The sequence below is a fragment of the Dama dama genome, chromosome 24 (assembly GCF_033118175.1).
Source record: "Dama dama isolate Ldn47 chromosome 24, ASM3311817v1, whole genome shotgun sequence".
Classification (NCBI taxonomy): domain Eukaryota; kingdom Metazoa; phylum Chordata; class Mammalia; order Artiodactyla; family Cervidae; genus Dama; species Dama dama.
Window position 1 is genome coordinate 28,444,059 of NC_083704.1, and position 14,473 is coordinate 28,458,531.

The window sequence follows — 14,473 nt, forward strand, 5'->3', positions numbered from 1 at the left end:
TCACACTATCCCCTCATCACATCATTGCCTGAAAAGGCCGTGCCTCCCACATCACGTGTGTGACCGAGAGCAGTGTCCTGAAGATCTTCCGTTCACTCGGTAGAACATGATGTCTGGACCACAGAGCAGCCAGTTCACAGGAGGCTCGATGTCACAGGCAGAGACTAATCTACGGTAGACAGAAGACCACAAATACAAGTGTCATCTGCTGTACACTAAAGCACGTTTCCACCTCCCTGCAGTGAGTAACTGGAGTGTGCCTATAACAGCCTTTCAGAATTACGCTTCTGCAACCTCAACTGCTCTCTGCGCACACTGATGTGGGGTGACACTAACGGAAACGTCATTATTTCTGCCTTGAATCAGACTGAATTCACACCACAGCGTTCCTTGGAAGGGAATTGGGAGAGGAGCAGACCTCAGAAACTCTCAACTGTACTTGGCACAGGTTATCTGGTCATTTAGTGCCGTGAGAGAGGATATATACACACATATGCACACACACATATATTTATATACACACACACACATATACACACACACACACAAAACATATACACACACATACACACACACATACACACAATTATATATATACACACACACATACACACACACACACATATATACATACGCACACATACACACACACATACACAAAACATATACACACACATACACACACACACACATACACACAATTATATATATACACACACACATACACACACACACATATATATACATACGCACACATACACACACATATATACACAAAACATATATACACACACACATACATATACACACACGCACATATATATACATACACATACACACACAATTATATATATATATACACATACACACACACACATACACAAACACATATATACACACACACACACATATATATGTGTATACATATGAAAATATGTGCGTATGTGTGTGTATATATGCATATGTATACATATATAAGGGCTTCCCAGGTGGCTCAGTGGTAAAGAATCTGCCTGCCGATGCAGGAGCCACAGAAGACTTGGGTTCTATCACTGGGTCTGGAAGATCCCCTCGAGGAAGGCATGGCAACCCACCCCAGTATATTCTTGCCTGAAAAATTCCATGGACAGAGGAGTCTGGCGGGCTATAACCCACGGGGGTCACAAAGAGTCAGACACGACTGAGCAATCAAGCATGCAAGCACATGTGTGTGCATGTATGTGTGCACAGACATCATATATATGCACATCTACACACACGCACATACACTTCTGTACAGCAGAAACACACTGTTACACAGCAAAGGGAATCAGCCACACACACACACACACAGCCCCAAAACAAATTCAGAGTGGATTAAAGACCTAAAGGTAAAGTCAGACACTGAAAAGTTCTTACACCAGAACACGGGCAGAATACTCTTTGACATAAACTGCAGCAAGATCTTTTTTAACCCACCTCCCAGAATAATGAAAACAAAAACAAAAGTAAACAAATGGGATCCAATGAAACTTAAAAGCTTTTGCATAGCAAAGGAAACCAGAAACAAGTCGAAAAGACAATCCTCACAATGGGGAAAATATCTGCCACACAGCAAGTGACAGGGATTAATCTCCAAAATGTACAAACAGCTCATGAGGCTCAATATCAAAACGACAAACAACCCAATCAAAAAATAAGCAGAAGACATAAACAGAAATTTCTCCAAAGACCTACAGATGGCCAACAAACATATGAAAAGATGCTCAATATCACTAATTATTAAGAGAAATGCAAATCAAAACTACAACAAGGTATCATCTCACACTGGCCATAATAGTCATCATCAAAAAATATATACATAAATGCTGGAGAGAATGTGGAGAAAAGGGAACCCTCCTACTCTACTAGTGGGAATATAAATTAATATAACCACTATGGAGAACAGTATGGCGGTTCCTCAAAACACTAAAAATAGACTTACCATATGACCCAGCAGTTCTATTCCTGAACATATACTTGGAGGAAACCATATTTCAAAAAGACACATGCAACCCAATGTTCACTGCAGCACTATTTACAATAGCCAGGGCATGGATGCCACCTAAATGTCCATCAATAGAGAAATGGATAAAGAAGATGTGATACATATATACAATGGAATATTACTCAGCCATAAAAAGGAGCCAAATTGTGCCACTTGCAATGATGTGGATGGACCTACTGTCAAACAGAGTGAAGTAAGTCAGAAAGAGAAAAACAAGTATCATATATTAAGAAGGAAATGGCAACCCACTTCAGTATTCTTGCCTGGAGAATTCCATGGACAGAGGATCATGGAGGGCTAAAGTCCATGGGGTCGCAAAGAGTTGGACACAACTGAGTGACTAAGCACCACACATGTGGAATCTACAAAGATGGCACAGAAGAACTTATCTGCAAAGCAGAACAGAGACACAGATTTGAGAACAAACATACCAAAGGGGAACAGGGAATAGGGTGAACTGGGAGACTGGGATTGATATATATACACAACTATGTGTAAAATAGACAACTAATGACAACAGATTCTGCAGCACAGGGAGCTCTCCTCAACATTCCATGGTGACCTAAAGTAGACTTTAATACACTAGTGTGTGTACTGGGTCTCTAAAGAGGCAGTGTTCTTTTGCGATGTTGCCAAAACTACTTTCCTTTTGAGCAGCAATCTCTGTTGCTCATGAAGCATTTGGATACTACCTAACAAGTCACTTCATTCTCTGATGCCAAGTGGCGCTGGAGACCTTCCTTAACTAGCTCTCTCAGTCATAGCTAGTTATTGACAATGGAGAGTCAGAACCCTGAGGCTGCTGTATACCAAGCTCTGAAGGACAATCTCTCACACTGCTCTTGAGCTCTGATATCTATCACATATAAACCCTTCCTGCAAAGAAGCTGCAAAACTTCTGAAGTCAGAAAGTAGGGCTTAGTCATTTTAGTTCATCCCCCAGAAAGCTGCCCTTTTGCAAAAAGGTTTCCATAACTGTGTGATGACAATTACTTTTTGATGTCCCCAATCCCTATGGGTTTAAAAGAAAACCATCAAAAGCTATTGTGGCAATGCTTTGTTCTTTTTAAAAAAAATTTTTTTGTTGGAATAGAACTAATTTACAATGTTTTGCTACTTTCCACTGTACAGCAAAATATGAAACAATTCATGTGTATCTGCTATTTTTTTCTGTTTCCAATTTTTGACCATCTAGGGTCTCCTGGAACTGAGATTGTGAATTTAACTTGCACCACAAACACGAAGGCAGATAATTACACACACTTAGGACCATACCAAGTTTCTCTTCACTGCACCTGGCTTGTTGGCAAGGACGCCCCTGACGATACACAATATTTCCTCTACTATAGGTTAGTACCGATTTTCACTTATGCGAATGGGTTGTTTCCTCCAGCCTTAAAAACTTATGAGTAATAGTCCATTGTGTATATGTACCACAGCTTCCTTATCCATTCGTTCCAATATAGGTATCGCTCTCGGACTGAAGAATGCCAGGAATACAGCAAAGACGTCCTGCAGAGAAATGTTGCCTGCTGGTTTCCCAGGACTTTCATCAACAGCAAAGGGCGAGACTCCCTTGCAGTGTATGTTAACGGCTCCAGCAAGGAAGCTTCGATCAAGCCTTTCGATCAGCTCTTTGCCCTTCATGCCATTGGTAAGACAGGCCTGACAGAAAACCAGAATAACTGAATTGCAGAATCTCAGCACTGGGAGGGTTTATAAATATCACCTAGTTTGGCTACTTATCTAATACTGAACGACCACATGGCTCCTGCCTAAAAACCACAGGGTCAAGGTCTCTCAGCCTCGGCACTACTCGTATTAACTGGCCACAGGAGTCTCTGCGGGGCCGTCTGCGCCTTACAAGCTGTTCAGGAGCAGCCCTGGTCTCTGCCTGCTGGACGCCAATAGCACTCCACTCCCGTTCTCAAGTTGTGACAATAAAAATGTCCCCAGGCTTTTCTTTAACCTCAATATCTAACGATCATTGCTTTAAAAATTTTAGTTTTATTGAGGTAAGAGAGGTAAGAGGTAACATGAGATGTATCCTCCCAATCTTTGGAGCACAATATAGCATTGGTGACTACAGGGACAATGTTGAACAGCAGATCTCTAAAACGTACTCCTCTCTTTTTTAACTTTTGATTTTATATTGGAGTAGAGCCAATTAACAATGCTGTGATAATCTCAGGGCACGGCAGTGACTCAGCCATACGTATGCCTGCATCTGTTCTCCTCCAAAGTCCTCTCCCACGCAGGCTGCCACATAACATTGAACAGACTTCTGTGTGCTATACAGTAGGTCCTTGTTGGTCCTAGTAATTCCCTGGACATTTCAAAATGTCCCCTAGGGGATAATCTTCCCTAGTTGAGAATCCAGGGAAAGTGAGCTCACTGCTGAAAGCAGCCCAGACCACCACCACTCAGCAGCTCTGGCTGGTCTTGTGAAATGTCTGCCCACGGATCCTGTGATGGGTTGGCATCACCCCCAAACAAGTCTGATTCCTTCCCCACAAGGTCCCTCAGCTATCCAAAGGCAGCCAGAGAGAGCTCTCTCTTCCCAAAACTACTGGCCTCTTCCCCAAACTACCGGCCCCCAACTTCTCAGGCATTCCTCTCACAGTCCTCTACCCTCTGGACTGTCTCCTCTGGGTGTTCTTGAGTTAGCAGATCTCTCTCACCATGTGATTCTCTGACTGAAGCATATGAGCTAAGCTTTCGCTTGTTCACTTTTCAAAACTGAAGATCTTCTCCCTCATCCTAAATACTTGTATTAATGAAATTCATCGGGAGCCCCTCACATAGCATTTCTGGTTCTTAATGTTCAAGGCTTCCGTTATGAGTGTGAACCGTGGAGCCAGGCTGCCTGGTCACGGATCCTGGCTTCTCCACTCACTCGCTGAGTGACCTTAGACAAGCTGGTCATTTCTCTGTGCCTCAGCCTTTTCACCTATGTGGAGCAATCAGGTCTTCCTACAAGGTCTTTGTGACAATTAAGTATGTTAATAATTATAAAGCGCTTAGAATGGTGCCTGGCCTAAGTAGCCAATAAATATGCAAAATATTATTTAAAGGATGTGGTTTGTGACATATGTATCTGTTTCTACTTTTCTGTCATCCATGTGTGTATCGAGTGGAGCATAACTTTGTTTAAAGGATCAGAGTACTTGCTGAAGAGGTTATACAATTCTCTTCAATAGCATATTTTAGGTCATATTAAATGACCTAAAAATGTCATTTTCATGAAAACAGGCAATAAAAAATACTGAGAGAGACCCATGAAACAATGATATTAATATGAAAATGGACACAGCCTGGGACAGACTACGGGCATTTATTTTCTTGTATGATTTTCATTTTATTGAGACCAATTCATCACATTACTAAAAGAAATAAATCTTCTCTTGGTGAAAAACGTTTTGGCTTAGGGGATGGCAGGCCCTGGAGCCAGTGGGCCCCATTTTTAGCTTGGCCCTATGATTCAGTAATTGTGAGATCCAAGTCACGTAACTTTAGATAAGTCCACTCAATTAGAAATAATTTCCACCCATATCAAGTGGCCATAAAACAATCAAGTGAGATCTCAGGGAAAAGAACTATGGAGTTATTAGCAAAGACAAATTTAGCCCAACCCATTCTTTTTCTGCAAGAAAAAACCAAATTCTCACAACAAACGAAAACAAGATACACAAACCAAAATGAAATAAAAACTGAGGCCCAGAAAGGGGAAGTGATCAGCCCAGCCACACACCTGTTCCATAGCACAGGGCTCAGTTGGGTCTCCAGGACACCTCCTCTCCAGGAACAGGTTTACCCTCAGGTTGGCCCAACTCGGGAAGTAAAAATGGATGGTGGGGTAGGTCTTAATAAGCTGAAGAAAAGGGCATTCAACCATTTGAGACTGTTTAAGTAGGAATTTTTGTTTACAGGAGCGATCTCTCTTGTAGCTGTAAGATGCGAGTCAGATGCGCGCTGCCGGAGATCTGCAGCTTGCAGATTTGTTGGTTAAACGCTGGAGGGAAATACTTGAGAACATGTAGCTTAGAAATACCTTGAGAAATGTGGGTGGACTGGACTTATCAACCATGATCACCGAGCTCTTGTTCTCTAACACAGATCGAGTAAATCCTCCAGCGAACGTCACGGCAGAGATCAAAGGAACGTGTCTCTCTATCCACTGGGAAAAACCAGTGTCTGCTTTTCCAACCCACTGCTTTGATTATGAGGTGAAAATTTACAATGCAAAGAAAGGATATTTTCAGGTAATGATTCCAATCATTCCATTATTTTATGGCAGATTTCTTAAAAAAAAAAAAAAAAAATTCTTGTCCATTTGACAGCTCTGGTTATAGCCTGGAACTAACAAAGTCAAAGGTAACATATCTATCCCAGTTTGTAAAAATAAATCAAACCTTACTGGTTTTTTGTCTTGAAAGGACCTATTTTGGGTTGAAAATAATGTGAAGGATCAGATAAAAGTTCTTAGCACTGTTGGGGAAATGGTGCAGCTGCTATGGAAAACAGTACGGGGATTTCTCAAAAATTAAAAATAGAATTATCATATGACCCAACAATTCTACTTCTGGGTAGATATCCAAAAGAATTGAAAGCAGGGTCTCAGAGACCTTTGAACAACCGTGTTCACAGCAGTATTATTCACAACAGGCAAAAGCAGGAGATGGGGTACACAATGTGAATGTACTTTTACTACTGAACCACACACTTACAAATGGTTAAGATGGTAACGTTTCGTTATGTGTGTTTTATCACAACTTAAAAAAAAAAACGCCACCTCATTTGCCCTAATGCACAAAAAGTTTAAGGGGAAAGGAGCTGAAAGTCAATATTTATTAAGCATTAACTATAAGTTAAGCTTTGTTAATACTTGGTTTAATTGCTCAGTCATATCTGACTCTTTTGACCCCACAGACTATAGCCCACCTGGCTCCTCTGTCCATAGAATTTTCCAGGCAAGAATACTGGAGTGGGTGGCTATTTCCTTCTCCAGGGGATCTTCCTGACCCATGGATGGAAAATCAGGTCTCCTGTATTGCAGGCAGATTCTTTATCAACTGAGCGATCAGGGAAGGCCCTTGTTATACTTACAGTTTCTCTATTATGTAATTATACAATGATCATTCCCATCTTACAGGACAGTGAGGCACAGAGAGATTAAGTAAATTGCCCAGCATCACAAAGCAAAGTGAAAAATTGGAGAAGTCAGGATTCAAACTCCTGCCTTGCAAACTCAATTTGGTTTAACAAAGATTTTTACAAGCTGGCTTCTTAGTGGGAGACAGACAAACAGGTGCCATTTCTGCTCTCAAGGGGCCTGGCCTGCAGGATGCACTCACCCAGTCTCAGAGCTGCCTGACCAAGAGGCCACGTGGATACAAAGCAGGGGGTCAACAAAGCAGGCTGCCAGGGCCTCCACCCAAAGGAGAGGAATTGAACAGAATCTTGACGGATGAACAGAAACCTGCCTAGTGGGAGAAGCAGAGAAGGGCTTTTTTAGCCAGCACTTGCCCAAGTAAATGTGGCCAAAAACTGGCTTTCTTTTTAAAATTTCTAACCCACCATATACTGGTATGATTTGCTAGAAAAATCAAGTATAGCCAAAGACAAACCCAGTGATCCTGAGCTTAGATGCCATGGCAATGTCAAATTGCCATAAAAGCTCCCAAACTGTTGTTTCCATTTGTATATTTCCTCCTTGAGGACCACAATAAACAGCCCTCACTCAGGCCAGTCCTCCAATACACTTGGAGTGGTCAAGGCCCTAGGCAGGAGTAACCAAGACTTGAGAGAACATGGTTCCTTCAGCCAAGTGGCAGTATTTCAGTCAGCTGGACATAAGACCAACACTGAAATAATAACTCTAGCTCTGACATTAGGACTTCTCCCAGAATGACTCTAAGATTTTGCTTGGAAAAAGTAGTTTCTCTTTTTAAAACCATGGCCATTAGCAATGGAAGGCACTGGAGAGTTTTACTCCATAGAGAAATGTGAACACATCTGAGAAATGCCTAATTACTTTGGTAGCAGCATAAAGCTGGGTATGGGTAGAGGGGAACATGTGGAGATAGAAATAGCAGTCTCAAGGCTAATGCAATGGTCTAAGAAAAAATTGATGAGACCTAAAATAGCAGTGTTTTTGGAGTAGAGACAAGAAAGGGAGAAATATATCCAGGAGTATGTAACATGGAGGCCCCAGGGACATAAACTTGGTTTGGGGCAGAGGGAATTAACTGCATGGTGAAGACCCTGACCAGTAGAGAACATAGAAGGCTTTGTGAGAAAACAGCCTCAATTCAACACTATACAATGTTAGTCTATGTTGCCTATGACAAACTGGCATTTACTGAGTGTATATTATTAGGTTGAAATACCCCAAGTGGTTGTTTTTGCAGATCAAAAACTGAATATTAGCAGTTTTAATGTGATTCAATCCAAAATATCTTTAAGCTTGGCCTTTACAAAGTTAGGGCTTCTTTATCTGATAATCCATTGGTTTGATGGTATTATTCTGATTTTACAGATGAGAAAACTGAGGCTTAGAGAGGTCAAGCAACTTGCCCTGCATTTAGTTAGAGGTTAGCGCTAGGATTCAAGCCCCCTTTTCCTAGATTCAAGGGCCCTGGTCTTTTCTACTTCCTTACGCACCCTCCACACCTCACTTCTCCTCCCCACCCCCGGCTGGGAGTGACGCACTGACACAGGGATCAGAGAACTTTTACAGTAAAAGGTCACAGAGGAGATATTTTAGGCTTTGCAGACCATGCTGCTTTTGCCAAAATTACTCAGCTCTGCCAAAGATACAAGCAAACAGACATAAATGCATTCCAGTAAAACTGTTTGTGGATACTGAAATTTCAATTTCATGTAATTTTCGTGTGTCACAAAATACTCTTTTTATATTTTTCAGTTGTTGAAAAATATATGTCATTCTTAGCTTGCAGTTTCTATAAAAACAGGCAGCAGGCCAGGTATGTCATAGACTGCACTTTGCTGGCACCTGTTGAGTATGATGGAAGCCATGGGATGTTGTTAGGTGATTACGGAATATCTTGGGACAAGATGAAGGGAGTTACAGATCCTGCTATAGGCCACTCCAGTCTTTCACTCTGGAAATATCAGTTGGACCCAGATGGATCATTGAAATCTTACAATTGCCTACTTTATTTACTTTGGTTGCTACTAGCTTTCCATCGAAGTATGACTGCCAACACATCCATACTGAAGTGGTCTAGAAGACATTAATTGATGTGTGTCTTGTTGATTTTAAACGGGTTGCTGAACACTGAGTCACTTGCAGATGACCTTCTGGTCTAGTCACTGGCATAATTTAAATACCATATTCTGAAGAGTCTTATCATGTTATTTTTTCCATTTAGACAGAAAAAATGACAACCAATACACTCATCACCATAATTGATGATGTTTCTAAGTATTACATTCAAGTGAGAGCAGCAGTGAGCCCTGTGTGCAGAACGACGGGGCTCTGGAGTGAGTGGAGTCAACCTATTTACGTGGGTGAGTACCTCTTGTTTATTTTAAAGCAAGTGGCCTTACTCGTGGTTGTAACAGATCCTCCTGGAAAATGGACATGTTCACTTCTGAGTCTTGAAATGCCTTCATTGTCTCTACTATGCCTTATCCTATCAGTTGGCTTGCTCCCTTTCTGACCAGAGGTGGATTTACCTTAAGAACAGTGAAGTTGAAACATTCAAGCTTCTCACGAGCACAAGCTCTTCCAAAGTCTGGTGCCTATTTAGTTTTTTCAGATTACCTAATTCCACTTCTATCCAATTTTTCCAAATGTTTTTTTTTTTTTTAATTTTGAGATAATTATAAATTCATATGCAGTTTCAAAGAAACATGCTCAAAGAACTCATGTAGACTTCATTTGGTTTCTTTCAGGAGGAACCTCTTAAAAACCTGCACTGCAATATGCTACCCAAAAAAAGTGGCAAGGATACAACCCATCAATCTTATTCAGATTTAACTGATACTATATGTACTCGTTTGTGTGTGTATTTAGCTCTATGCAATTTTATTCCATGCATACGTTCATGTATCTATTACCAAAAGGATTCCTCTGTGCCCTTTTATATGCATATTCATCTCTCTCCTCCTTCATTCCTAACACTGGTCAACTACTAATCTGGTCTCCATTTCTGTAATTTTTCCATACCTAATTTTGAATTCTTCTTTTTGTTTCATTTCATAAAGAAGATTCCAAAACTGAATAAGGTCAGGGTCCACAAAATCTGGATTCAGACCCGGGCCTTCAGCAAAACAGACCTCAATTCAGTTCAGTTGCTCAGTTGTGTCCGACTCTTTGCAACCCCATGGACTGCAGCACGCCAGGCCTCGCTGTCCATCACCAACTCCCGGAGCTTACTCAAACTCATGCCCATTGATTCAGTGATGCTATCCAACCATCTCATCCTCTGTTATCCACTTCTCCCACCTTCAATCTTTCCCAGCATCAGGGTCTTTTCAAATGACTCAGTTCTTCGCATCAGGTGGCCAAAGTATTGGAGTTTCAGCTTCAGCATCAGTCCTTCCAATGAATATGCAGGACTGATCTCCTTTAGGATGGAATGGTTGGATCTCCTTGCAATCCAAGGGACTCTCAAGAGTCTTCTCCAACACCACAGTTCAGAAGCATCAATTCTTTGGCGCTCAGCTTTCTTTACAGTCCAACTCTCACATCCATACCTGACTATGGGAAAAACCATAGCCTTGACTAGACGGACCTTTGTTGGCAAAGTAATGTCTTTGCTTTTTAGTATGCTGTCTAGGTTGGTCATAACTTTCCTTCCAAGGAGTAAGTGTCTTTTAATTTCGTGGCTGCAGTCACCATCTGCAGTGATTTTGGAGCCCCCCCCTCCAAAATAGTCTGTCACTGTTTCCATTGTTTCCCCATCTATTTGTCATGAACTGATGGGACTGGATGCCATGATCTGAGTTTTCTCAATGTTGAGTTTTAAGCCAACTTTTTCACTCTCCTCTTTCACTTTTATCAAGAGGCTCTTTAGTCTTCTTCACTTTCTGCCTAAGTGCAGTGTCATGCATATCTGAGGTTATTGATATTTCTCCCGGCAATCTTGATTCCAGCTTGTGCTTCATTCAGCCTGGCATTTCTCATGATGTACTCTGCATATAAGTTAAATAAGCAGGGTGATAATATACAGCCTTGACGTATTCCTTTCCCGATTTGGAACCAGTCTGTTGTTCCATGTCTAGGAATGGGCACCGCCTGGACTCCTATATTGGTTCTGCAGATGTTTTTGTTTATGATTAAACTGACTAGCTTATTAGGCAAATAAGGTGATCATTGTATCTGTCTGTGGGATCGGAGAAGGGTGATGACCGTGGCTCTGAATGAAGGGGCAAATTTCCATTCGTCCTCTATGTCAGACGGTAATTCTCTAAGCTGGAGAGGCAGTCTTGCACCATGAAGCTAGCACATGCATGCCCTGTGTTTGCTGTCACCTGTGTGTATCCTGGCCATGCAGGGGGGCAACGCATGAGAGAAGAGGACCGTTAAGAAAAACAACTACTGCTCCTCAGAACTCTGGAGTCTTCCACAGCAAGCTCAGATTTCATGCTAGCCTGGCACATGCTAACTACTTGTTCAGCCTAGAATACATCACTTCCCTCTGCCCATCCACGGGCTCCCAGAGCTAAGGAGACAATATCCACTTCTCCTGCCTCACAGGTTATTGCGAAATAGAAACAACAATGTCAGTAGATAAGATTTATTGTTGACTACCTGCTCCCCACTAAGCACTGAGCCAAAGGCTTTACACGTACCCTTTCACCAATCCTATCCACAAAACTGTTTTGTACATAAGAAAAAAGAGTTTTGAACCATTTAGACAGTTTGCTTAATTCTGCATGGCCAGTAAGTGGCAGAGAAGGAATTCAAACCCAGGCTAACTGACTCCAACACCTGAGCTCTCAGCCCTACAGCACCGTGGCTGGGGTGCTACAAGCTAAAACCCTGAACAAATTAAAGACTCATTTAAGAGATCTTGGTAGCTAACTGTGTGGTTATGGCTTGTCAAGCACGTGCATGTCACATACCTCATCCTATGAGGTAGTTAATGACAGGTACTAAAGGAGAGATTTCTTTCTTTCAGCACATGCTATGATTTTCTATTTAGAAATGAGACACTTAGTCTACCAAGTGTCTCTGCAGGACATTCCTGGGCAGTGCCCACTGGCCCATGTGGATGTCAGTACAGATCAAAGACACAGCAGGGAGATTTCCAAGGAAGGCTGGGGAAGACAAGCAAAGGCCCGAGGAATGGAACACGGTTCTGAGTCTGCAAGGCCTTGCTGAGTTGCTGAGTTTCCCAAGGGGAAAGGTGCCCCTAAAGTTGCACCACAGGATCAGCACAGCTTTGCAGCTCTGCCCCCATATGACCCTACTGGGACTCAGAGGAGCAGCAAGAGCCTTCCTGGGAGAGGGAACTGAAAGGAAAAAAGGAACTGAGAAAACAAGCCAAACGCCCCTACTTCATCGTTCAGCCAAGGCCAGTCTTTCCCCTCCCCCAACACCCTCCTTCCCAGGTTGAGGCCCCAACCTGACAGAGCAGACCCAGCACACAGTACCCCTGCCCCTCGCCCCGCCAACTCTGCTTCAACTGCACAATCGAGATCCACTCTGCTCCCCAAGAGGGGACCCAACAGAAGAAACACAAACCCATGGCAGGGAATTTTCAACAAGGTTATGAATTTCACCAAATGCCCATAGTGAAAGCTTAATTTTGATTACCTGCATTTGGTGGAATTTTGTCTTAATGCTTTGTTATTCCCCAAAGGCACAAAAATCACTGGCCCCAAAGTACTGGTATTTCCAGGGGTCTTCCCAACATTACTGTACACACAGTTTCAGAGATTTTTATTTTTTCTCAATGCTGTTGGAGGACCTCAAACTAACTTGGAGATCATGGTGGGTACCTTGACTGTGGATCCAGTTCTAAAGTTTTAGTGTTTGTGTTCTGAATTCTCATCAGTGTTGACTGTGAAGAGTTTAGAACTTAGAGAGGAAGAAAGCGAGAGACAAATCAGGAGATCTAGGTTTTTGTAGTGGCTATGGCAGCGTCTAACTCTCTGATTGAAGTTAGAGACGTAGAGATAACATTTCATGAGCCAAGTAATCAGAGACTGTAAGGAGAGACAGATTACTTTAGGTCATCTGAAGGCAGGGCCAACTACTGTCACCCCTGCAGGGGACAGAGGGGCTGCCCTGTGACCTAGTCAGTCATCCCCAACCTTCCCAGGTCTCAGCTTCCTGCCTATAACACGTGAACTTCCTCCTTTTTAAGTTCTTTCCAAATCTGCCTTTCACTTTCCCGGTTCCCCTATCCCCCACCGTGACAGCCCCCTACCAAAGTGCTGAGAGAGATCCTGACCTAGAATGAGAGTTTATTTTAAGCTTGTTTTTAATTTATTATTCACTCAGCACTTTAGAGCTGGCACCCCATTATTATTTTCTAAACAACAGCTTCCCGGTTTGGAACTGGGTTCATTATCCTTTGCCCTCAGGTATGCCTCCCCGCCATCATCACGGCAAATCTTATTTCATTTACTGCCACCCTGGTCATGAAGATGCACTGATTAATATTACCACTAACCTTATAAATCCATCCTTTCTGGAATTTACTCCCCTGCTCAGTTTAGGATCATTAGTGAATTTAATCAATGCAGGCTCTCCATCGCCATCAAGATGATTAATAAACTAATAGGAAGCCCAGGCTCCTCTGGGACATTTCACACGGCTCTTCCTTACCCTGCGAGGATGCAGCAATAATTATGCTCTGCTTGCAGCCCACCAGGCAGTGTTCCCACTCCATTCATTTCCTCCAGACTTCCTTCATCCTCTCCTACCTTATCTTATAAATGGCACTTTGGAGCCCTCCCCTTCCATTTTCACACTAAGACCCAACTAAAATACCACCTCTCTGTTAGGTATTATCAAGTCCATCTCCCTTATTTGAGGGAAATGGAGACCCTGAGATATTTAATAATTCAGTAGTTATCAAACAGCCAAGAAGTGGCTATTAATGGATAATTTTCTCAAACAGGTGACATATGAGTCAATTAGTAAATTGCAATAAATTCAATTGACTAGCTAACCCACAAGAGCCCAAGGATCTTGATGGAGAGAGACACCAGGTGAATGCATTTTGACAGAGGAAAAGGGAGGCTGGAGGAGTCAGGACTGCTGTCCGGCTCAGCTGGCAAGGTCACTGCACAGTCGAGGCAGCAGGCACAGTGGTCACGGGTCTGCCAGCCTCTGTGCACTCTCCGTCTGCCTTGACACTCTGTCCTCCCATGCTGGGGTTTCCAGGGCATGGAATACTTTTCATTTATTCCTCACATGGAAGAAGCAGTTTCATTTTATCTGCCCTTGTTATCAGCTGCCCTTCC

The 14,473-nt window shown here is 42.5% G+C and overlaps 1 protein-coding gene across 1 annotated transcript in view; it reads left to right on the top strand.

Moving 5' to 3' along the window:
* IL5RA (interleukin 5 receptor subunit alpha) overlaps positions 1-14,473 on the top strand; it is a 61,579-nt gene that overhangs the window by 32,777 nt on the left and 14,329 nt on the right. The window contains exons 9-12 of the mRNA XM_061127768.1: positions 3,222-3,375; positions 3,493-3,680; positions 6,143-6,288; positions 9,421-9,559. Of these exons, the coding sequence (XP_060983751.1) occupies positions 3,222-3,375; positions 3,493-3,680; positions 6,143-6,288; positions 9,421-9,559 (627 nt within the window). The remainder of the gene's footprint in view (positions 1-3,221; positions 3,376-3,492; positions 3,681-6,142; positions 6,289-9,420; positions 9,560-14,473) is intronic.